The sequence below is a fragment of the Theropithecus gelada genome, chromosome 2 (genome assembly GCF_003255815.1).
Source record: "Theropithecus gelada isolate Dixy chromosome 2, Tgel_1.0, whole genome shotgun sequence".
In the NCBI taxonomy this organism is placed as follows: Eukaryota; Metazoa; Chordata; class Mammalia; order Primates; family Cercopithecidae; genus Theropithecus; species Theropithecus gelada.
In genome coordinates, this window is record NC_037669.1 from 52,847,260 (window position 1) to 52,873,726 (window position 26,467).

The 26,467-nt window shown below is 43.5% G+C and overlaps 1 protein-coding gene across 2 annotated transcripts; it reads right to left on the reverse strand.

Moving 5' to 3' along the window:
* Positions 1-3,639: 3,639 nt before the first annotated feature.
* Positions 3,640-4,440, reverse strand: LOC112619592 (midkine-like). Of its 2 annotated transcripts, XM_025377659.1 has the most exons (2): positions 4,311-4,440; positions 3,656-4,154 (listed from the first exon to the last, which is right to left on the reverse strand). In XM_025377659.1, exons 1-2 carry the CDS (start codon positions 4,389-4,391, stop codon positions 3,960-3,962), a joined length of 276 nt encoding a protein of 91 aa, XP_025233444.1. In that variant the 5' UTR covers positions 4,392-4,440; the 3' UTR covers positions 3,656-3,959. The 2 variants fall into 2 exon arrangements, with proteins under 2 accessions (XP_025233443.1, XP_025233444.1); XM_025377658.1 differs by having other exon boundaries at positions 3,640-4,440.
* Between the last annotated feature and the right edge of the window lie 22,027 nt (positions 4,441-26,467).

Sequence of the window (26,467 nt, forward strand, 5' to 3'; positions counted from 1 at the left end):
GTGGCTCATACCTGTAACCCCAGTACTTTGGGAGGCCGAGGTGGGCGGATCATTTGAGGTCAGGAGTTTGAAACCAGCCTGACCAACATGGTGAAACCCCCATCTCCCCATCTCTACTAAAAATACAAAAAATTAGCCAGGCATGGTGGCGTGTGCCTGTCGTCCCATCTACTCGGGAAGCTAAGGCAAGAGAATCCCTTGGACCTGGAGGCGGAGGTTGCAGTGAGCCAAGATTGTGCCACTGCACTCCAGCCTGAGTGACAGACTGAGTGAGACTCCATCTCAAAAAAAAAAAAAAAAAAAATGAAAAAAATATTTACTTTTGCTGCCTCAAGACGTGACCTAGTTCTGGCTATTGAGACTTATGCAAAAATCTGCTTTCTTGATAAAAAATATTGTCTTTCCCCACTTCATCCTGCCTTGAGCAAGGATATAGCTGGTGCTACAGCAGCTATTTTGTAGCCATGAGGTGACAAGACAAAAACTAAGCACAGCAGAGCAGAAAGACAGCAAAAGTATGGATTCTCTATGGTATTATTGAGTCTGCACTGCACTGCTTCTTCTGAATCTTTTATGTGAGAAATATAAACCACTGTTACTTGAGCATCCTGTTACCTACAGTGCAAACATTCTAATATAATTAACAATTCTAGTTTGAGAAATGTATCATAGAGATCACCTATAATAGGGAAAAACCAGAAACAGTCTAAATGTGCACAATAGGAGGTTGATGAAATAAATTGTAGGGTGGCCATATATTGTATACTATTCAGTTATTGAAAACTGCATTGCCGACAAGCACTTCTCAAACTTGCGTTCTTAAACATGTACCTACAGACATTTTTCTGTGGGTGTATGTATATGTGCCTTTTTCTGAGAATATAAAGTTTATCAGACTCTCAAAGGGGTTTCAAGAAAGTTGAAGAATCACTACAGGTTGAGCATCACAAGTCAGAAAACCCAAAATCTGAAATGCTCCAAAATCCTAAATATTCTGAGCACTGACATGACACTGAAAGGAAATGCTCACTGGAGCCTTATGGACTTGGATTTTTAGATTTGGGATGCTCAGCTGGTAGGTGTAATGCAAATATTCCAAAATCTGAAAAAAAAAATTAAAAATCCAAAACATGTTTGGTCCCAGGCATTTGGTATAAGGGATACTCAATCTGTATTAAAATTAATATTTGTAAACATAGAAAGATGTTCACAATATTTTGAGGGAACATAAATTTATAAAAGAGTATGTACACCATTTTTCCATATTGGGAAAATTGTGTATATGTTATCAATGTAAGCATTCATGGTAGTTGGGTAAAATACACAGAATGCATACTTGGGTGTCCAGAAAATAGCTTTATTTATTAATTTAAACTGAACTTATCTTAGGCTACAATATTACATTCCTGATGATTGTAGAAAACAAATTTGCAGCTCAAAGTAATTGAGATATTCCCTGATTTAAAGTGATCAATTCAGGCCAGGCATGGTGGCACACGCCTGTAATCCTAGCATTTTGGGAGGCCAGGTGGATTGCTTGAACTCAGAAGTTCGAGACCAGCTTGGGCAACATGGTGAAACCCCATCTCTAACAAAAAATATACAAAAATTAGCCAGGCACGGTAGTGTGCACCTGCAGTCCCAGCTACTTGGGAGGCTGAGATGGGAGGATCGCTTGAACCCAGGAGGTTGAGGCTGCAGTGAGCTGAGGTCGTGCCACTGCACTCCAGCCTGGGCAACAGAGCAAGACCCTGTCTCAAAACAATCAATCAATAAATGATCAGTTCAAAATCCTCCCATTTTCTGATCCTTCTCTGGGTGATTTTAGTTCTTCGGTGGACAGATGCATCATCCTAGAATCCAGAGCAGCAGCATCTGGTCCCTGTGCTACTGCCTGTTCTTCCCTGGCCTCTACACCTTATCTTACCTGGTCCCCACCATGAAGCACTGGCATCTGCTGCTAATGTCTGTGGTCCTGTCCCGGCTGCCAGTTGAGATGTCTATGCACTCCTGATTTACCTTGTCACAATTTATTCTCAGCTCATTTGGTATCCACCGTAGGGGTCCCTGAGAAATTTTTAGATGTTTTTCCACGTCGGAAAGCATGCCTTTAGCCTTGCCCAGACAATGGCTACTTTGCCCTTCAACGTATCAGATTTGACACAGAGCAACTTTAATGAACTTGCATCCTGGGAAGAAAGGTTCAAGTTCCTTCTGCTTTTGCATTCTCGCTAAACCTGCTTAGGACTCCCAATGTCCACTCCCACTCTCAGGTGTGGGGCAGAGCTCTGAGCCCCTTTTCAGAACCTAAGCAATGTGTCAGCTGTGGTCTCATCTGTCTCATTCTGCCTTCCCTCTCCAGACATTCCTACTCGTCTCTCTCTCTCTCTTTTTTTTTTCTTTCTTTTTCATTCTGGGGTTTATCTTACAAACGCTGTGCTCTAAGTCTTCCACATTTGCTCTTTTATGTACCAAGTCAGGCTGTTGCAAATCTGGAGATAAACAATTTCTGTCAAAAAAAAATCCTGGCTTTTGTGAATAAACAGTACTTTGGCTTCCAAACTTATGCCCATACTATAGGTTTTCAAGTCATTTTATGAGTAACTAAGAATTTGGCCTTTTGTTTTTCTATACTCTTTATTGTCCTTATGGGCAGTACCTGTAAAAGGCCTGAATGGTGGGTGTAAAACACAAAAGATTCAAGGTAACATGTGTTAGAAGGAAATAACCTCTTAATAATTCAAAATATTTTCCTTCTGCCTGTACAATGGAAAAGATCTGAAAAGATACATGATGAGGTGTTAGCAATTATGATCTTGGGATGCTGGGAGTATATTAAGGTAACAGTTATGGTAGAAATTACAGAGAACTCAACTAACAGTGGCTTAAAATAACAAGGGTTTGTTCTTCTGGCACAATAAGTCAGGAGGTAAGCAGCTGCTGGTATTGGTTCAGCAACACAGCATTGTCAGGGCCAGCATCTTTGCAGTTCCCTTGGTCTTTCCCCGAGGTCTCAAGATGGTTGCCACTCAACATGTTAAATCTCACATTCAAGGGGGAAGGGATGGCACCAATCCCATCTGTTCCTTTGAACTAGAAAAGCAAAGGCCTTACATTTTTATCTTACTGGCCAACACTAGGTCACATGGTCACCCCAGCTGCAAGGTAGGCTGGGAAAACCAGGGGCTGGTTGGCATTGGGTTAGCCGGTCAACTATGCCTAGCACAAAGAATATTTACATTACTTTTCTTGTTTCTCTGTATCTTCTCATTTTTCTACTTTATTTTTGTTTTTAGAGACAGAGTCTTGCTCTGTCACCCAGGCTGGAGTGCAATGGCACAATCATAGCTCTCTGCAGTCTCTAACTCTTGACCTCAAGCGATCCTCTCACCTCAGCCTCCCAAGTAGCTAGGACTAGAGACATGAGCCACCACACCCAGCTAAATTTTTTTTTTTTAGAGATAGGGTCTCGCTATCTTGCCCAGGCTGGTCTGGAACTCCTGGCCTCAGGTGATCCTCCTGACTTGGCCTCCCAAAAATGCTGGGATTATAGGTGTGAACCACCACATCCCAAATTTTTCCACTTAAAAAATCATTTATTTATTTATTTATTTTTTTTTGTTGTTGTTTTTTGTTTTTTTTGTTTTTTTTTATATTGGGGGGAAAAAAGTTTATTTGATGTGTTTCTTAGTAATGGAATTGTGGGGAAGAACAAAAGCGGGCTCTGGGACTCACATTGCTTTGGGGGAGGCTAAAGCTTCCCAGAATCCCTTGTCCCTCCCCACTTTGGGCACTTAGGGGTGGGGCTGGGGAGTGAGAGGGACAAGGCAGGGAATGATTGATTAAAGCTAACGAGCAGACAGAAGGCACTGGTGGGTCATATCTCGGGCCTGGAAGAGGGAGGGCGTGGGCCAGGCCCCATGTAACACCAGGGGCTCCTTGGCATCCAGGCTTGGCCTCTAGTCCTTTCCCTTCCCTTTCTTGGCTTTGGCCTTGGCTTTGGTCTTGGGGGTGCAGGGCTTGGTGACGCAGATGGTCTCCTGGCACTGGGCATTGTAGCGCACCTTCTTCAGGGTGCCTTGGCGGACTTTGGTGCCTGTGCCCCCATCACACGCACCCCAGTTCTCAAACTTGTACTTGCAGTCGGCTCCAAACTCCTTCTTCCAGTTGCAGGGCACCCTGCACCGGATGCGCTGGGTCTGGGCCCCGCAGGTGCCCTCGCGGAAACCCACGCCGCAATCCTTGCTGCTGGGGGTGCAGGGCCCCCAGGCCCACTCCGCACACTCGCTCCCCGGGCCGCCCTTCTTCACCTTGTCTTTCTTTTTGGCCACTGCGGAGGTGAGCGCCAGCAGGGCGAGGAGAGTGAGAAGGAGGAAGCCTCGGTGCTGCATCTCGCTCGCTGCCCGCGCTGCTTCGCTCCCTCCCGCGCTGGGCCCGTCCCGCTCCTATTTATTTATTTTTTAGAGACAGGGTCTCATCTGTTGTCTAGACTGGAGTGTAGTAACATGATCACAGAATCATAGATCATAGCTCACTGCAGCCTTGAACTCCTGTCCTCAAGTGATCCTCATGCCTTGGCCTCCTAAAGTGCTAGCATTAGAGGTGTGAGCCACTGTGCCCAGTCTAATTTTTCCACCATTGAAAAGTATTGTGTTTGTAAGTGCTAGATGTAATTAAATACTAATAAATAATACTCAAAAATGAAATATACAGCCTCATTTGATTCTCCCAACTCCTTGCCCTCTGTATAATCTTGCCCTTGTATTAGGAGAAGGTAAGGGTCATATGTCAAATGACTTTTCCAAGGCACCCGCAAATTATTGACGATGCTCAACAAAGAATGCAGGTATCCAGACTCCATCCCCTGATGGAGGATACCAATTTGCTCTTAACTATCAGGAGGCTTCTAAATGAAATTTCAACATTAAGTTGATAGAGAGGCTAGGAAAATTAATCAAGCACAAGCACCAAAGGCCCAGTTCCCACATTTCAAGCCCTATTGGGTCAGGTGCATTAAGCTAGTACTGACTGCCCTTCCCTCTCTGTGTCCCTCCTGCCTTCTCTGTTTTCTGTCCTTCATCCCCACATTCTCTGCCCAGCCCTTCCTTCTTGCCACCCTCAGCAAGGTGTCACTCAGTGGAAAGAGCTCCAGCTTTATCTTCATTTACACCAAAGTTTGATTCTGATTCTACCACTTACTACCCATGATACCTTCAGCAAGTTGTGTCAACTTTCTGGGCCTCAAACCCTTCATCTGTTCAATGAAAACATTATTACTTATCTCATAGGACTAATTGAATAATTTACATACCAGCCTATGTCCAAGCTTCTCACATGGTATTCAATGCCGGGTATGTGCTCAATCACAGTAAGAGTAATTGTCATGATACAGAAGCTCAACAATTTTTGAAATGGCAATCTCCATTATTATGCATTATTATTGCATTATGATGAATTCAGGCAAACAATAAGCCAGGGCAGAAGGTCACAACTCTGTTCTCTGTCAATCAAAGCAGTCACATGTATGGTGTCACTGTGGACTTAAAGCAAGTGGATTTATGAGCAAACTTTGAGTTCCCAATCCGTTTGCCAAGTTTATAATAGTGTGTTGCTTCGAACACAGATGGTTGAATCATGGCTTTGACACTTACTAGCTGTGACCTTGGTCAAGTTACTTAAAGTCTCTGTATCACAGTTTGATATTTAGAAAATGGGGATAAGACACTTGGACATGGGAAGGGGAACATCACACACTGGGGCCTATTATGGGGAGGGGGGAGAGATGGCATTGGGAATTATAACTGATGTAAATGACGAGTTGATGGGTGCTGACGAGTTGATGGGTGCAGCACACCAACATGGCACATGTATACATATGTGACAAACCTGCACATTGTGAACATGTACCCTAGAACTTAAAGTATAATAGAAAGAAAGAAAGAAAGAAAGAAAGAAAGAAAGAAAGAAAGAAAGAAAGAAAGAAAGAGAGAGAGAGAGAGAGAGAGAGAGAGAGAAAGAAAGAAAGAAAGAAAGAAAGAAAGAAAGAAAGAAAGAAAAAGAAAAGAAAAGAAAGAAAGAAAATGGGGATAAGAGTACTTATAGGGTTGTGCAGATTCAATGAGTTAATATATGAAAAACACTTTGAACAATCCCTGATGCATCAAACATGTTACATACCTCTTTGCTGTTGTTATTATTATATTGTATTGAACACCTGCTATGTGCCTGAGGACATGAGGCTAGTTATGGGTGAAACCAGGAGTTAAACTCACCACTATCTGATTTTGAATCAGCACCCAAACCACTAACCTGCCTTCATTCACCATGTTTACCTACCCCCTTCCCCTCTCCCTCACAGTCCAACTCTTCCTTCATGTTCCTGGGATGCAAGTCCTTGTCTTGTCCCTGTCCATTCTTGCCATCCTTTATCATTACTTTCCCTTCTCTATCTTTTTCCCTCTGCCATGAGCCTGAAGATGAGGACTGTCTATAACACCAGTTGTATCAGAGACCCAACTGCAGTGCCTTCAACACATTTTTATTTTTCTTCTCTTTCTCTTACATAAAAGAAGTCTGGAAGTGAGTAGTTCAGGGCAGATGTGGTAGCTCCATCATCAGGCAGTCTTGCTGACCTCATGGCTTCCATTCTCAGAATCACCTCATGGTGACAAGATTGACGCTGTACTGCTAGCCATCACGTCTATATTCCAAGTAGTAGGAATGAGCAAGATTACAAGAGATGACTCTGCATAGTCAATGCCATTTAGAGATCTTTCCTGGAAGCCCCAATCAAGTACTGTCATTTGGCCACTTATCTTCAGGGAAGACTAAGAAATAAAGTTTTTCATGTGGGTACATTGTTACTTTCCACCAAAACCAGAGTCCTGGTATTAAGGAAAAAGAAGGAGAATGGTTACTGAGCAATCAGCTAGCTATTAGTACTGTACTACCTTCAGAAAGAAGAAAAGGAAAGGCAAGGTGTGGTGGTACATACCTATGGTCCCAGCTACTTAGGAGGCTGAGGTGGGAAGATCACTCGAGCACAGGAGTTTGAGTCCAGCCTGGACAGTATAGCAAGATCCCATCTCTAAAGTTTTAAATTATATCTAAAGTTTTAAATTAAAATTAGCAGTAAAATAGAAAAGGAGAATAAATGTTGGGTAGGCAGCTAGCTATCTGTACTACACCATCCCTGGAGTTCCTTCTGAGGAGAATGCTGCACATGGTAGGGAATAATTCTTTGAGGAACTTAGGTAGGTGATAAAACATCTAAGAAGCATGGTCCAATAGGAGCAAGATGGCCAAATAGGAACAGCTCCAGTCTCCAACTCCCAGCACAAGCGACACAGAAGACAGGTGATTTCTGCATTTTCAACTGAGGTACTGGGTTCATCTCACTAGGGAGTGCCAGACAATCGGTGCTGGTCAGCTGCTGCAGCCCGACCAGCGAAAGCTGAAGCAGGGCGACGCATCGCCTCACCTGGGAAGCGCAAGGGGAAAGGGAATCCCTTTTCCTAGCCAGGGGAACTGAGACACACAACACCTGGAAAATCGGGTAACTCCCACCCCAATTCTGCGCTTTAAGCAAACAGGCACACCAGGAGATTATATCCCACACCTGGCCGGGAGGGTCCCACGCCCACGGAGCCTCCCTCATTGCTAGCACAGCAGTCCGCGATCTAACCGCAAGGCAGCAGCCAGGCTGGGGGAGGGGCGCCCGCCATTGCCGAGGCTTAAGTAGGTAAACAAAGCCGCTGGGAAGCTCGAACTGGGTGGAGCTCACAGCAGCTCAAGGAAACCTGCCTGTCTCTGTAGACTCCACCTCTGGGGACAGGGCACAGATAAACAACAAAGGCAGCAGAAACCTCTGCAGACGCAAACGACTCTGTCTGACAGCTTTGAAGAGAGCAGTGGATCTCCCAACACGGAGGTTGAGATCTGAGAAGGGACAGACTGCCTGCTCAAGTGGGTCCCTGACCCCTGAGTAGCCTAACTGGGAGACATCCCCCACTAGGAGCAGTCTGACACCCCACACCTCACCGGGTGGAGTACACCCCTGAGAGGAAGCCTCCAAAGCAAGAATCAGACAGGTACACTCGCTGTTCAGCAATATTCTATCTTCTGCAGCCTCTGCTGCTGACACCCAGGCAAACAGGGTCTGGAGTGGACCTCAAGCAATCTCCAACAGACCTACAGCTGAGGGTCCTGACTGTTAGAAGGAAAACTATCAAACAGGAAGGACACCTACACCAAAACCCCATCAGTACGTTACCATCATCAGCAAAGACCAGAGGCAGATAAAACCACAAAGATGGGGAAAAAGCAGGGCAGAAAAGCTGGAAATTCAAAAAATAAGAGCGCATCTCCCCCGGCAAAGGAGCGCAGCTCATTGCCAGCAACGGATCAAAGCTTGACAGAGAATGACTTTGACGAGATGAGAGAAGAAGGCTTCAGTCCATCAAACCTCTCAGAGCTAAAGGAGGAATTACGTACCCAGCGCAAAGAAACTAAAAATCTTGAAAAAAAAGTGGAAGAATTGATGGCTAGAGTAATTAATGCAGAGAAGGTCATAAACGAAATGAAAGAGATGAAAACCATGACACGAGAAATACGTGACAAATGCACAAGCTTCAGTAACCGACTCGATCAACTGGAAGAAAGAGTATCAGCGATTGAGGATCAAATGAATGAAATGAAGCGAGAAGAGAAACCAAAAGAAAAAAGAAGAAAAATAAATGAACAAAGCCTACAAGAAGTATGGGATTATGTAAAAAGACTAAGAAGCATGGTCCAACATTTATGGAACTCTAAAATTAATCTCTTCTTTTTTGAGACATGTTCTTGCTCTGTCACCCAGTCTGGAGTGTATTGGCACTACCGTGGCTCACTGCTGCCTCAATCTCCTGGGCTCAATTAATCCTCCCCTCTCAGCTTCCCAAGTAGCTGGGACTACAAGCGTGTGCCATCACGCCTGGCTAGGTTTTGTATTTTTTGTAGAGATGGGGTTTCACCATGTTGGCCAGGCTGGTTTTGAACCCTGGGCTCAAGTGATATACCCGCCTCAGCTTCCCAAAGTGCTGGGACTAGAGGTGTGAGCCACTGCTCCTGACCCTAAAACTCATCTTTTAGGAAGGAACATTCAGATTAACTGCAGGCCTTTTGTTTGCTGAATGGAGATACAAGTTTTAATATAGAGGTGTTTTGATTGGACAACAGAAAGACTAAATACTGCCAAGAGTGCCAAGAGTCCTATTTATTTTTGTTCTTAACACCCAACAATTTTCGGCCTCTTCTCCAAATACTCTATTAACAAACATTTGAAGAAGAGTGGGTTGAAAGGATGCCAAATCATTAGCCTGCCTGGGATAATTATCAATACTTGTGCTCACTCATGTTCGTTTCTCCTTTTCCTCTCTCTCAGCACATAGGACGGGTACACTGCCCAGCCCTCTTGCACTTATTTAGGGCTATGTGACCATCTAGCCAGCAGTAAGCAGAGGTGACACATTTCACTTCCAGGCCTAAGCATCCAAGAGCAATGTGGGTTCCTGTTGCTTCTCTCTTCTCCTGCTGTGGTGAAGGCAGAGGCTGAGATGGTAGAGCCACAAAACTGAAGCCGCCTGGGAGCCCTGAGTGTCAGCACGTGGAGACAGCTGCCCTGGGGTGTTGGATGGGGTCTCAGTGTACTTCAACCACTCAGGAAACAAAATTTTTTATAATAGCCCCAAAGTGAAACAACCCAAATATCCATCAATTGATAAATAAACAAAATATTGTATATCTATACAATGGGTATTATCCAGCAATAAAAGGGAAAGAACTACTGATACGTGCTACAACATAAATGAACCTTGAGAACATTATACTCAGCAAAAGAAGCCAGACACAAAAGGCCACATATTCTATAATTTCAATTATATGAAATGTCCACAATAGGCAAGGACAGAGACAGAACGTAGATTAGTGGTTGCCTAGGACTATGCTGGCAGAGGTAATAGGGAGTGACTGTTAACCAGTACAGAGGTGTCTTTTTGGGGTGATAAAAATGGTCTAAAATTAGATAGTGGTGATGGGTGTACAACTCTGTGAATACACTAAAAGCCACTGGATCATACAATTTAAATGGGTGACTTTTATGATACATGAATTTTATCTAGTGTAGTTGTTTATCTAGTATAGTTGTTTAAAAAAAGAAACAAGTTTTTGTTGTGTTCAACCATTGAGATTTTAGGGCTAATGTTGTAATAGTGCAGCACAATCTGGTCTATCTTAGATAAATACTGCCCCAGGTGCCTGTATGTCCATAGTTAGCCTTGGCTATACTAAAAATATAGTACTATGGAAGTAGAGATCAGGGGTCAACTAACTCCACCTGGTGAATGGTGGAAGAAGTAACATCTGAGTTCTGTATCAAATAATAAGTAGAATAGCTCCCTCCTCCTCAGGAATGGATGCATGGATGGATGGATAGATGGATGGATAAGTGGACAGACAGACAGCATGAATAGCTTATGACAGGACATGGACTCATTGAAAGAAGATATTGCCGAAACTCCACTTAGTTGGACATGGCTAGAGTATGAGATATATATCATCCCAGATAGAAGAGGTGAGACAAGAAAAGGCTTTATGTTACGATATTCTTGCATTGCTATGAAGAAATACCTGAGACTGGGTAATTTATAAGAAAAGGGGTTTTATTGGCTCACAGTTCTGCAGGCTGTACAGGAAGCACGGCAGCATCTGCTTCTGGGGATGCCTCAGGAAGCTTCCAATGGTGGTGAAAAGCAAAGGGGGAGCAAGGCGTCTCACATGGCGAAAACAGGAGCGAGAGAGAGAGAGAGAGTGAGAGCAGAGGTGCCACACACTTTTAAGTAACCAGATCTCGTGAGAACTCACTGTGATGAAGGCAGCACCAAGCCATGAAGGATTCGCCCCCATGATCCAACACCTCCCACCAGGCCCCACCTCCAGCACTGGAGATTACAATTCAACACGAGATATGGATGGGCACAAATATCCAAACTATATCAGGCCTTGAATTCCCAGCCAAGGTGCTGGGACTTGATCCAGCCAGAGAAAGGAGTTTTGAGGGATTGTTATCAGAGAGCTGGAGTGGGAATATGTGTATTTTAGATCATTCTGGCACCAGCATAAAGACCAGATTCATGTAAGTAAAACTCTGGGTCAGAAGGTGGGTAGCTTGGGCCTATCAGTCCGTGAACACTCCAGCTCCTATCAGCCAGAGAGTCCCTCTGCCTGGTACTCACTTCCCTCCCCTCAGACCTGGTCACCTCTTCTCATCCTCTGCATCTCAGCATCCAAGTCACTTCCTCAGAGAAGCCTGCCCTGGCTCCACAGGCAAGGGTGGGTCCCTCATCTTGTGCTTTTCTAATGTGCTGTCTGTCTAGCTTGCATCTCAACTGTAACTAATTAACCAGTGGTGAGATTGTTCATGTATCGTCCATCTCCCTCACTGGACTGCAGGCTCCTATGAACTGGACTTGTCTTTTTCACTGCTGTATCCTCACTGCCTAAATGGCATCTGGCCCATCACAGGTGCTCAGTAAATATTTGATGAATAAACCAAGTGAGTGTATATGTGAACTGGAAGATGAATCTGGAATGTTAATACCTGTCTGAAAGCTGAACTTTCTTCTCAAGGAAAAGCAAAGCATGAATTAAATTTCCATAGTAGCAGGGAGTGGGAAGAGCATAGGCTTTGGAGTCGGGCTGGTTCCATCATACCTCAGCTATGTGACCCAGAGCAAGTCACTTTCTTCCTCTGAAATTCAGCCTTTCGCCGCAAAATGGAGGCAATAACACTTATCTCATTCAATCAGAGTGTGCACAAAGCAGCTAGCAGTGTGTCATTCGAGAGTAAAGCCTCCATATGTGACAATAACAACAAAAACAAGAGCACTATTTTATCAGTTAATCCTGACAGTAATCCTTTGAGGCTTATAACTCCATGTTTCTCAAACTTGCCTGATTATAAGAATCACCCCAGGGGAACGTGGTACAAATACACATCCCCAGCCCTCACCCTGGCATTCTCATTCAGCAAGACCGGGGTGAGGCCTCGTGAATCTAGAGTGTATCAGGGATTCCAGGTGATTGCTATGAGCAGGCAGGTCTGGGCACCATTATGACCCCCACTTTATTGATAAGGAGAGTGACTCTCTGCCCAGCGCTTCTTGCACACATGTTAACATGCAGGAGAGTCACCTGGGTCTTCACATCCAGTAGGTCTGTGGTGGGGCCTGAGGTCCAGGATTTCCGACAAGCTTCCAGGTGGCATTGATGCAGCTAGCCTGAGGCCCACACGGAGCCGCCGCAGGGGCTGCCCTAGAGAGCCAGCTCACCCATCCTCAGGTACTCACACATTGGTGGCGGGCAAAAATGCCGATGCCTAGGTCCTACCCCAGAGATTCTGATGTAATTAGGGGCATGGCCTGGGCAGAGAACTTTTTAAAATATCCCCAGGTGATTCTACTATATAGAAAAGTTTGCAAACCACTGGTTTAGGTCAGAGTCATATAGTTCAAATTCATAGAGCCAATAAATGGCCACGCTGCCATGTGAACCTATGTCTATCTGACCCCATAGCCGAGTATCTTGTGAGAGAGTAAACAAAACGGGAACTGATATTATTACTAGTGTTTTCATTATTGGTGGAAAGAGGGAGACCTCAAAAATAAGGCCAAAAGCCAGGTGCTTATGCCTGTAATCCCAGCACTTTGGGAGGCCGAGGTGGGCAGATCATGAGGTTAAGAGATCGAGACCATCCTGGCCAACATGGTGAAACCCCATCTCTACTAAAAATACAAGAAGTAGCTGGACATGGTGGTGCGTGCCTGTAGTCTCAGCTACCTGGGAGGCTGAGGCAGGAGAATCACTTGAACCCAGGAGGCGGAGGTTGCAATGAGCCGAGATCGCACCACTGCACTCCAGCCTGGCGACAGAGCGACGGTCCATCTCAAAAAAATTAATAAATAAGGCCAAAGAACATCAAACTGGGGTCAGGATCTGGAAGTTACCATCACAGCTGGGCTGGGCCACCAGTACAAATAGGGTACAGTCAAAGAGAGAGATCCCTGCTCATTCTCGCAGCTGTAGGCACACAAAAGCAGGCAAACGTGGGTGTGCGCCACTTCCATCACTCGCTGGCTCCTCTCCAAATGGCATGAGCAGCTGCTGAGCCCTGCACTCACCTCACACCCACGCTCATAGCTTTTTGAAGATAGAGAAAAAAGCCAGGCAGTCCCAGCCCCAAAATTAGAGAGGCACAATTGGACAACCTTGAGAAAGCTACAGCAGCCCCTAACTCAATTTCTTAGCAATTATCCTAGCACTGTGTCTCCAAGGAATGAAGTCTGTGGCCTGATTCAGTAGAACACCAGACTTCCGGAGACAGACAAACACACTGCGACCACAAAATTCATTTGGAAGACTCAAAGCGGAGAAGGGATGTCAAAGAAGACTGGCTGTAATTTCAGAAGCCATAACAGGCACCACCTGACACAGATAATAAAAATAAGAGCTGTTAAGTATCAACGGCCTGCCCTGTGCCATGCACTATCTCATTTAATCCTCATCAGCATCCCATGAAGTAGGTACTCCTGGCCCCTTGGAATAGAGAAGGGGATTCAAAAGTTCAAGTTCACAAGACAAGTGCAAAGGTCACACAGCTAGGAAGTAGCAGAGCTGGGGTTTGAACTCAACCCCAGCTTTTAAATACTTTGTATTTTGCTTCTCACTCTGTGTGGCTGAGCCTCATATATCACTGCCTGCTTTGGCCTTTAAACAAAGGAAGAAATATTCTTCCTCTGACTGTGGAGTGTAATAATCGTTCCTGCCGAGCCGAGGAGAAACAGAGCCCGGTTGTTTCTTGGTCCCTACCTCCATCTCTGCAAGTTCGCGCTCTGCAGCCATGCAAGGGACTGACTTTGAGATGGCTGGAGGGACCCAAAGAGAGAAACTAATGAATATGCTCGGCTTTGAAGGGTGCCAGCACCACAGAGTGAGGTTGCTCTGAGCTGGCTGGAATGTGTTTGTCTGTCTCTGGAGGTCTGCTGTCTTTGGTTTTTCATCAGAGCTTTATGCAGTTTTCATGCGCCCCAGGGATCTGGAACCACAAGCCCTCTGTTCCAAAGGATTCATGCAGAAACAACTACAGGTGGAGCCATTTAATTACCTATCTTTAAAAAAAAAAAAAGGCTAGGTGACATTTTGAACCAGCTGGCAGGGTTTTGTTCTAAAGAGCAGGACTGTTGTTAGCTCTTATTTCATCCCTCCACCCCAGGGCATAGCATGGTTCTATGTCCTCCACCAAGGTGACTGCCAGGATTCAACATTATCTACATCCCCCGTCTGATCTCTGAAGCCTGAAAACCCTTTCAGGGAGGACAAAAGGTTTCATGCCATAATTAGGGATGAGGCTTCAAGGCCAAGAGCCACCACCAAGGCAAGGTAAGGTCTTTCCGGCCCATCAGCCAGCAAAGAGCTAGAATTATCAGGGATCCTGAGTCAGTCCTTCAGCAGCTCACAACTAGGAAGGTCGTGGCAAGGGCAACAGCAAGCAAAAAGCTGGGAGAAGTCTTCAGTTTCAGGCTTATAGCTTGCTAATATATTGGTGAGCCAGGAATTTGTTTCCCTTTTTTTTTTTTTTCTTTAACTTGCAAGCTAATGAGGAAATCTCTTCCCTCAAATTCAAAGCTAACTCACAAGCTAGGGACTAACTGGGCACCATTGTGGATTTCGAGCTCTTTGGTTGGCTTAGATTCATTTTGATCTGGAAACTACTTAGCTAGCAAGCTTACAAACAAATTGTTTGGCTGGGTGCAGTGGCTTGTGCCTGTAGTACCAGCTACTCAGGAGGCTGAGGTGGGAGGATCACTTGAGCCCAGGAGTTCTAGGCTGTAGTGCACTATGCCAGTTGGGTGTCCATACTAAGTCTGGCATTGATATGGTGACCTCTCAGGAGTGGGGGACCACCAGGTTGCCTAAGGAGGGGTGAACCAGCCCAGAGCAGGAAACAGAGCAGGTCAAAACTCCCATGCTGATCAGTAGTGGCATTGCCTTGTGAATAGCCAGTCCACTCCAGCCTGGGCAACATAGCAAGACCCCATCTCCAAAAACAAACAAAAAAACAAATAAGTTGTTTGAGAGATCATCTTGATTTTAAAAAAATGATTTTGGCTACATAACCCAAACATTAATAATAAAAACTCTTCCCAGTTCTTTCTCTCCCTTTGTTTCTCACCAGGATTGGGTTGCAAAATGGTCACATAATAGGAATAATAAGAACCAACCTTGACAGAGTATTTACCATTTGCCAGGCTCAGTTTCGAGGGTTTTACATGTATTACCTCACTTACTGTTTGCCACAGTTCTATGAAGCAGGTATTATTTTCCTCCCCAATTTGCGTATTAAGAAACTGAGACACAGATGACAGGTAGCTTGTCCAAGGACATAGACAAGAAGAAGCCAACTCAGGATTTGAACCCAGGCAGTCTGATTCCAGAGCCCATACTCTCTTTACATTTTAATTGTAAACATTTTATGGAAGAATAACAAACATACAGAAACACGTACAACTTGTAAGTGTATAGTTCAAAGTATTTTCACAAACTGAACATAACCCAGCACAAAGGCTCATGAGGATCAAGAAAAAGAATGGTATCAGACCCCAGAAGTCCCTCCTGCTTAGTTCCAGTCCCTAGTTCCTCACCTGGAGAACCATCCTGACTTATTACTTTTTAAAGACATGGTCTCACTCTATCACCCAGGCTGGAATGCAGTGGTGCAATCAGCTCACTGCAGCCTTGAACTCCTAGTTTCAAGTCATCCTCCTGCCTTGGCCTCCCAGAGCACTGGGATTACAGGCATGAGCCTTGGCACTGCCAATCCTGACTTTTAATACCACAGCTCACTTTGCCTACTTCTAAACTTTATATAAATCTAATCCTACAATATGTACCCTTTTGGGTCTATCTTCTTTCCTCATAATCTTCATGCAATTCACCCACGCAGTTCCAAGAGGCAATAATGCACTCATTTTTATTGCTATGTAGTATTTCATTGTATGACTATCCCACAATTTTTCCATTCTACTTTTGGTGGACATTTGGGTTATTTTTTGCTGGGCACCATTTCAAATAGTGCTGTGATTTGTCTTTTCATGCATATATATGTGCATTTCCATTGGGCATCTATCTGGGAGCAGAATTGCTGGTTCATGTGGGATATGTATGTTCAACTTTCATAAATAGTTCCAAACACTTTTCACCAGAAGAATCTAAGGGTTCCAGTTGCTCCACATCCTTGCCAACTCTTAGGTGTCTGCTGTTTTTATTTGAGCCATGCAGGTGGGTGTATAATAATATCATATTGTAGTTTTAACTTCATTCCCTCAAAGACTAGTGAAGTTGAGCCCATTCTTTTGAGGTTATTGCCCATTTTGATGTCTTCTTTGGTAAAGTTCTTGCTCTATCCTTTGGCTCATTTTCCTATTGAGTTTGTGTTTTCTCTTGTTGATTTGTAGGAACTCTCTTAGTATTCTGGATATAAGTCCTTCATTAGACACATGTATTGCAACTATATCCTACTTTGTGGATTTCCTAATCACTCTCTTCATAGATTTTAATAGAACAGAAGTGTTTTTTAACAACTATATTGAGATATAATTTATGTACCAATTTACCCACGGAAAATGCACAACTCAGTGGCTTTAGTATATTCACGGAGCTGTACAATCATCACCACAATCAATTTTAGAATATTTTCATCACTCCAAAAAGAACCTCCGTTCCCACTAGCAGTCACTTTCTATTTTCCCTCAAACCCATCCCTCCAACCCTATGCAATTACTCATCTGCTCACTGTAGCAGTTTTTAAATTTTAATGTGGTCTAATTTATCCATTTTTCCCATATAGTTTGTACATTGTGTGAGCTATTCAAGAAATACTTGCGTACTCCAAGGTCATGAAGATATTCCGCTCTGTTTTCTTATAAAACTATTATTGTTTTACCTCTCACATTGAGATCTACAATCCACTTGGAATTGCCTTTGTGAATATCCAATTGACTCTTCATCGTGTACTGAAAATAAGTCAGGTAACTATACATACAAAGGTGTGTTGCTGGCCTCTCTATGCTACTCTGTTGGTCTGCCTATCCTTGGACAAATACCACACTCTCTTAGCTACTATAGCTTTATATTACATCTTCACTTACATCTTCGTCTGACAGTGTAATTCCACCAGCTTTGTTCTTCAGGCTTGCTTTGGGTATTCTTAGCTCTTTTCCAGGCCTACTAATCTCCACCAAAATATCTGTTGGGATTTTTTTTTAATTGAGATTGCATTAAGATTATGAACAAATCTGGTGAGAAGAGTCATCTTTATAATAGACAGTCTTCCAAATGAAATATCTTTTTTTTTTTTTTTTGGATATTCTTTAATTCCTCTAAATAATTTTTGTAGGTTTTCTTTCTTTTTTTTTCTTTTTTTTTTTTATTATACTTTAAGTTCTAGGGTACATGTGCACAACGTGCAGCTTTGTTACATATGTATACATGTGCCCTGTTGACATGTTTTGTTTGATTTAGTCCTACAAATTTGATGCCTTTTATACCACTATAAGTATATTTTTTTAATTTTTATTTTTTTGGTTTGTTGCCAGTATCGAGAAATAAAATGATTTCTGTATACTGACCTTGTATCCAATGACCTTGCTAAATTCACTTATTAATTTAATAGTTTTTGTATATATTCTTTTGGATGGTTTACATACACAATCATTATACAATATCAACAATTGATGACATATTTGTTGCTTCCTTTCTGACGAGGCCTCTTATAAATATTTATTGCTTTGGAGTTCATTTCTTAACTACTATGCTTCCATCAGAATTGCTATGCCGAACATCAAAGCTCTCTGTAGAGCCCTCTTCCCTCCCAAATCCGACAATTCCTAGGATCCATAGCAGGTATTCTTTACGTGTGTTCATTATCAAAGGCTTTCTCGCCCAAAGGACAGAAAACCTGACTACAGTGGTATAAACAAATAGAAAATTTCTGTTTGTTTGTTGTTGTTTGCCTAGGGAGTTACCTACAGGAGAGTCTACATAAATGGCTGCTGCAGCTCCAGACATCACATCTATATTCAAGGCACAAAGGAGAAGAAAGTGGGTAAGGACCCTAGTTCTGGTCACGTGGTCTCTGCTAATTTCAAGGGAGCCTGGAAAAGTGGGACATGGAATTATTCCAGTTGACTCAGAGATCCATAATCTGGGCCAGACACAGTGCTTCTTTGCACAAAATGGCAGTTCAGTTAGCAAAGAAGGGGGAATGGTACTGGGTAGGCAGCTAGCAGGGCCTACGACAACACAAATAAATGTACCTCCTCCACAACAGGCTTCTGCCTGCTCTCTCTTGCATCCATTAGGTACCCTGTCCCCTCTGAACAACACTGCTTTCTGCTATAGTTGGAGGGGCCTCCAGGTGGTCAAGCTGCCCTGCGATGTAGCTGCCAAATTGAGCAAATGCTTCTTGTCTCCTTTCATGCTACCCTTGTTTAGAATTGTCACATCGTAGTGCCACTTGTGCCTAAAACATTAAAGATTTTTTTTTTTTGGTGAAACAGTTCACTTAACAGCTCTCTTCTTTGGTAGGACACCAGTGTCAGGGGCTGAGCCGAGTCAAGCAAGAATCTCCACACTGCACACACTGCCCCCATTGAGGACCAGAATTTATGACTGAGTCAAGTTGGCTATGCTAGGTGCCACCTTTCCTCAAGATGACTTCTTGCCCAGTTAGGTACTAGTGCTCTAGTGAGCTGGGATTCTGATCTGAAGCTCCACTCAGGCTCAACCTGGGACCCTGGCTACACACATAAGTAAGCCCCAAACTAGGAAACCATTTTGGCTTCAGAGCACTTTAGAACTTGGATGACACAGCAGTTTTGAATTTTTTTAGCTAGCTGGTAAATCAAGCAACCTAGAGTTTAGATCCAATCCTGGCACTCATTGGCTAATTATTGTTAGGAAATTTCATTCCCTTCACTGGGCCTCACGTTCTCCATCTGAAACCATAAAAGACTTGGACCATACGGCCTCTCATGGTCAGCCCAGCTCAACTCTTTTTAGAACCCACCCCATGAGAACACGCAAGGGCACTCAGGATTTGTCCCTCAGTATTTGTCAGCTCAGATCCTGAGTATCAGAGCAGGAGGTCCTAAGATCACCCCCCATCAAAGATGAGGAAACTAAGAAAGGTAAAGCAACTTGCCCAGGATTTGAACCCAGGTCTGTCTGACTCTATCTCAGGCTGTAGATCACCACAAGTAACACGTGGCTTCTACCAGTACTAGTCCCACACTTCCTGAGAATGGTGCCTCTGGAGCCAGTTGTGCAAAGCCTTAGCTGCAGAGAAGATGCTCCTGCTTGTGGGTGGAGTTGAAAGAGCTCCCAGGTGAGGGCAGGGCTGTCATCCACCCACCCAGCCATCTGTCTGTCTGCAAGATTCCCCTGTTCTGCTAAGCACTCATTTTTGCCCTGCCTTTCCCTGTTATGGGCTTCATATTTTATGATTTCAATATAAATAATTTACCAGGAATCATCATTCCCTAGACTGCTCGGCCTGCTATAGAAATCTGACTGCTCAAATCCTCAGCTGAATCCAACAGAGGAAATACAAATACTCTTACCTGTAAGCATCCAGAACCGAGAAGGAAGGCAGCCTGCCACATTTGTACCCACATCATTCATTCGGCGGTGGATCTCAGGGCCTTCCACTCAGGAGGCCTATACATAGACCCAAGTGGGTGCTTTCTCTTCACAGCGTCTCCAAGGGAGGCCATGTGCACATTCTAACAGCTGCACCTTGCAACCTTTTTGTGAGAACTTACATCTTATTTGCTGAGCTGCCTCAGTTTTCCCCCAAACACTCAACCTTTGGGAGGACAAATGGCAAAAAACAAGTGGGAGTATTTGGTTTATTGGCCATCCTCTGAGGCAAAGGCAGACAGGATCCCAAATTGCTGACCTCTCCCTGCGCCATTCACTGCTGCAGGTTCCTGAGGGAGATTCGCAGAGATCCAGGCAATGCCTACCCCTTATTACTTTCTCGTCTCCTATTCAAATAAGCTTGGTGGTTTATATTGGAGCAGAAAGAACTCCTTTTACTCCTCTTGACTAACCTTTCAGCCAGTGTTCCTTAGTCTTTAGTAAAGGGCATTTCTTTTTCCAATCTGTCATGGACTGATACTTCTATAAAAATACAATAAAAATGAATTACTTGAAAAAATAAGAAAAAAATGACATACAAAGTCAAAGCCGAAATTTTCTATTAGATTCAACAGACATAAAATTACTCTGTCAAACTGCTATAAAAATGTCTAAACCACCTCAATTTCAATTTTTACCTCGTTGCAGGCCAGTTTCAAATAGTTTACTGGCAAGCACTGGTCCACAGCACATGATGGAATGGCACTTTGCCAGGCCGCAAAGGGCAAATGTGTGATACATGTGCATACTACCCCACAACCCATCCCACAACCACAGCAGGCCATGCTAATTGATCAGAACATTTAGTCTTGAATGCGGCCCCAGATTCCTCCTCAGCACATGCCTCCACTCCCAAACTCAGACTGGGCATGCAAATGAAAACTATTATCCCTAGTTCCTTTTGTTCAGCCCCACACTCTAATCTTAGTTCTTCCAACACCTCAGAGCTGCTGTCCCGACCATCCACTATACCCCTCCTTTCTGCTTTATCCAATTTGGGTACTTTTCCAAGGGACCAGAGCCTGTGAGTCAGGGAGGCAGCCCTGGCCCTGGGTTCGTTGGAGGTAAGAGAGAGAAGTGCAACCACGAAATTTCAAGGAAGGAAAAGGCCAGTAGAGTTCCCCCCTCCCCATCTAGTTCTACTTATGATCTCTTTATACCCCTCTAGTATTATGGCCTAATTGTGTGCTTTGAATCTTTTAGTAGAGATACCATCTGTAGAGCGCCTGTGATGCACTAGGCTTTATTTTCAGTGATTATTTTTGCTATCTCAATTCGTCACATAACACCTCTATGAAATAGCCATTATTATAACCCCATTTCAACAGTGGATGAAACTCAAAGAGAGAAAATAATTGCTCAAGTTCATGCAGTCGTGAGCGATAGAGCTTGGATTCAAAAGGAGATCTGTCGCGTTTCCAAAGTCTGTCCTTTGGCACATCTCAAAAGAAGACATACACGCGGCCAACAAACATGAAAAAATGCTCAACATTATTAATCATTAGAGAAACGCAAATCAAAACCATAATGAGATGCCATCTCATGCCAGTCAGAATGGCCATTGTTAAAAAGTCAGAAAATAATGGATGTTGGCAAGGTTGCAGAGCAAAGGGAATGCTTACATGCCATTGGAGGGAATGTAAATTAGTTCAGCCACTGTGGAAAGCAATTTGGAAATTTCTCAAAGAACTTAATACAGAACTATTATTCAACCCAGCAGTTCCATTACTGGATATATATCCAAGGGAATATAAATCGTTCTACCAAAAACATACATGCACTCAAGTTGATTGCAACACTATTCACAATAGCAATGACATAGAATCAACCTAGATGCCCATCAACGGTAGACCGGATAAAGAAAATGTGGTAATATAGACCATAGAATACTACAAAGCCATAAAAAAGAACAAAATTCTGTCCTTTGCAGCAACATGGATGTAGCTAGAGGCCATTATCCTAAGCAAATTAATGCAGGGAAAGAAAACCAAATACCACATGTTCTCACTTCTAAGTGGAAGCTAAACATTGAGTACAGATAGACACAAACGGGAATCATAGACACTGGAGCTTAGGTGAGTGTAGAGGGTGGGAGGAGGATGAGGATCAAAAAGCTACCTAGTGATCACTACGCTCACTACCTGGGTGATGAAATTATCTGTGCACCAAACCCCAGTGACACGCAATTTACTCATGCAAAGAAACCTGCACGTATATCCCCTGAACCTAAAATAAAAGTTGAAAAAGAACAAGAAGGCTGGGCACAGTGACTCAAGCCTGTAATCCCAGCACTCTGGGAGGCAGAGGCAAGCGGATCACCTGAGGTCAGGAGTTCGAGACCAGCCTGACCAACATGGAGAAACTCCATCTCTACTAAAACTACAAAATTAGCTGGGCGTGGTGGTGTGTGCCTGTAATCCCAGCTACTCAGGAGGCTGAGGCAGGAGAATCACTTGAACCCGGGAGGCAGAGGTTGCAGTCAACTGAGATCACATCATTGCACTCCAGCCTGAGCAACAAGAGTGAAACTCCGTCTCAAAAAAAAAAAAAAAAGAAAAAGAAAAGACAGAAAGATTATTTGTATTGGTTTTTACCAAATTCTCGTATTCATAGCCAACTTAGAGTTGTAATTGATGAATGAGTAGTTCCAACATAAATGGTGGTTGATTATTTTGTTACATTAATGAATAATATGAAAATAAAACAACAAAGATAGTTTTTTGGTGGAGAAAAACAAACCCAAAGTCTGTCCTGTAATCCACTTTATCGTCTCTTACCTCCATCCAGACCCAGCGTTGGAATTGGGAAGACGAATTGGGAAGACAAGCTGGAGCTCCCTCTAGAGGTGACATGATGCAATCCAGTTGTCGTCAAATGGTACCGCGGTACCAGGCAAGGGAGGCAGCACTTCCCCTCCCCACCCCTAAATGGCAGTGAAGGGCAGACCAGCGATCAGCCCTAAGTCTTTGCCTTAAAGATTACACGTTAATGTGCACCGAGGAATTATCATGTCCACTCCCACAGTCCCTGAGTGTTGCTAAGGCATTTCATTGCCAGTATTTATTTGCCTCTCTAGGTCCTGGAATCTTGACATTTTCAGGTGGGAGGCTACAGAATGAACCTAAAATAACTGATGGAATGAGTTAGTATTTTATCAAAAGCATTGGCTGGAGAATTCACCCATCTGGCCTAAGCAATCTGGCCTCCTAGACAACTGCAGAAATAAATAAAACCAAATAAGAAAATGAGAATAACAACTGCTACTATTTATTGAGCTCCATATGCTGAGCACCATGATAAACAGTATATATATGTATATATATATGTATATATCTAAAATCCAAACACCATTCCTTTGCATTTGTTCACTGAAAAGAAAATTTTCATTCTTTGAGAGAGTGATTTTTTTCACAAGACCCTAAAGTCATTTTGGTATAGAGCAGATGAGAAAGTTGGGCTATCCATGGCTGTGTTTATGTAAAATGAAATGATGACTACGGAATAAGGAGAGCAATTTCCTGTGTGCCTCAGAAACTAGCTCTTAAGACTGCTAAAAAGGGGGCTCTGGATGATTTTGAACAGTGGCAGCCCTCCAAAAGGATATTTGTAGTTAAGGTGATTTTTTTCCTTTCCAAAAAAGCAGCACTTGTTTGTTTTCTGAATTGCAAAGGCCATTTATCTTTACTGTAGAAAGTAGAAAACAGAAAAGATTTTTTAAAAACCAGAAACATGAATTATTTGTAGTGTTACTGTTTTTGTTGTTTCCAGTTTTGTTGCTATTAAAATTATGCTGCAATGAATATTTTGTATTTACATATTTTTCGTACACCTCTGATTATTTGCTTAATACAAATTTTGAGAAATAGAATTTCTGGGTCAAAAAGTATGTATATCTTAAAAACTTTAAAACCTCATTGCAGGCCAGTTGCAGTGGCTTATGCTTGTAACCCCAGTACTTTGGGAGGCTGAGGTGGGTGGATTGCTTGAGCCCAGAGTTCAAGACCAGCTAGAGCAACATGGTGAAACCCCATCTCTACTAAGACTACAAAAAATTAGCTGGATGTGATGGCACACGCCTGTAGTCCCAGCTACCTGGGAGGCTTATGTGGGAGGATCACCTTACCCTGGCAGGTGGAGGCTGCAGTGAGCCGTGATGGCACCACTGCACTCTAGCCTGAGTGACAGAGTGAAAAACAAATTTAATTGCTATTGAAGGTAAAATATGCTCAGAAAAAAAATTCATTGTGAAGTTAGTAAGTGAAAAATGTTATTTTAAGGTGAATGTTTTGATTATTAATAAGATGAAACTTTTATTTTTGAGATAGAATCTCACTCTGTTGCCCAGGCTGGAGTGCAGTGGCAAGATCTCTGCTCACTGTAACCTCCACCTCTCCGACTCAAGCGATTCTCCAAACAGCCTCCAGAGTAGCTGGGATTACCGGCGCCCGCAACCACGTCCAGCTAATTTTTGTATTTTTAGTAGAGATGGGGTTTTACCGTATTGGCCAGGCTGGTCTCGAACTCCTGACCTCCAGTGATCCACCTGCCTCGGCTTCCCAAAGTGCTGAGATTACAGGTATGAGCCACCGCACCCCACCAGATGGAATTTTTAATATATTTATTTGTTTTTTGTATTTATTCTTTTATGGGTTGCCTGTTCATGACTTTTGCTTATTTTCATATCTTTTAAATGTTTGTGTGAGGACTGCTTACGGACTAAAGAAACCAACCTTTGTATGTCATATATCTTGCCTTCTCTCATTTGTCATTTGCTTTTCAATCTTTAATGGTTTTTTAAATTATATTTTTTACTTTCATGGTAGTTGGATATATAAATCTCTTTCTCTATGGATCTGTCTTTGCTTGTATACTTTTAAAGGCCTTTCTCACATGGAGATAAATATTCACTAAGGTAACTGCTTTGCAGGGAGCAACATGTTTTTGGACATGTTGTATAAACACTGGTGTATTGTTTTTAAAGGCTCAGTGCTTTATAGCCACACTTTTACATTTATTCACTTAATCCTTTTTTTTTCAACCAACATCTGACGAGTATCCCTATTTGCCAAGCTCTATGCCAATAACTGAGGGTGCCAAGATGAATATTTTAAAAGCTCATAGATCAACCTGACCCTGTTTCAGTTTGGCCAAGGCCAAACTTGGCCACCCAGGAAGCCACAGGAAAAGGGAGGATGTGGTGTAGCTCTCCTTCATCTCTTCTCCTTGGCTTCAGTCCGTCCCACAGTGTGGGTGCTTCCTGGGGCTCTGTTCCAGGTCTTCTCTTCCTGTAACTTCTCACAAGATCCCTGGGTGATCGTCTCCAGTAATGGGTATATGTGGATCCCCATATCACCCTCTGAGCATCAGAGCTATATATGCTACCTTCATCTCCACCTGTGGCCCCCCAAGCACCTCAAACTCAACACATCCCAAACAGAGCTCATTGCTGTACCCACCAGCCTCACCTCCCTGGTTCAGCTCCATAAACAGGCCCACTGTATATCCAATGATCAGCCAGCAACCTGAGGGTCACCCTTTGTCCTGGCCTCTCTATCCCCTGTTGCATCTAACCAATCACCAAACCTTGACGATTCTACCATTCTAATATAGTTCATCTCCAGCCCCTTCTTTCCAAACCCACTACCACGACCTTACTCTGGGCCACTCTCGTCTTGCACCTGTGTTATTGTCCCAGCCTCCTGACTAAACTCCATGCTTTCTGTCTAGACCCTTGACAACTCATCTTCCACACAGCTGGCTAAGCGATCTTTCTCAAGAATGACTCCGACCATGTCACATCCCTCAAGACCCTTCAGTGTGTCTTCACTGGCCTCAGGATAAAGTCCATGCTCCTTAGCCTGCAAGACCCCTTATGATGGGACCCCTGCCAACTTATCTAGACTCATCTGTCTTAGTCCTTACCTGCCTTCCTTCCTCACTCCAACCACATGACTGTTCGCAGATCCCTTGTTCTTGCCCCCAGGGCTTTTCAAATGCTATTTTCTCTGCCTGGAACTCTCCCCACCAACCCCACATATTCACCTGGCTAACTCCTATTTATCCACAAGGCTCAGCTTAGGTATCACTTCCTCTGGGAAGCCTTATTTTAAATCCACTCTCACATCCAAGAGCTTAAGTACTCCTCTCTGCTCCTACAATCTCCCTTTTCACTTAACTTAAATAGTGTCCCATAATTGCATGTTTACCTCTCTTGTCTTCCTCTCTTGACTGTGGCATAGCTGCATGGGTTATACATGCACAACTCACAAGAGCTGTAAAGGGTGGCCCCTGGGGTTATCCAGTGTACACCCTACACGACTATACAGGGAAGCCCTAACTGTGACCTCTTTGAAGAGCAGGACTACATCTTGTTCACTCTTGTATAACATATGTGCTCAGAAAATATTTGTTAAATACATGGATGGATGGATGGATCCATATAGAACTTTCTCCTTGGTCTCCATGTCTTCCGGCCAACAAGAGTCCACACCATTCATTATCCCTGTCATCTCCCATCTGCTCATCTCTAACCAATTCACCACCTCCCCTATCTTCCAAGCAAATGTCTTATGTCTGGGAGTTAGTCTTTTTTTTTTTTTTTTTTTTTTTTGAGACAGAGTTTTGCTCCTGTTGCCCAGGCCGGAGTACAATGGCACAATTTCGGTTCACCACAACC

Excerpts from the sequence above, each read along its gene's own strand:
- LOC112619592 (XM_025377658.1), bottom strand. The coding sequence starts at position 4,391 with ATGCAGCACCGAGGCTTCCTCCTTCTCACTCTCCTCGCCCTGCTGGCG.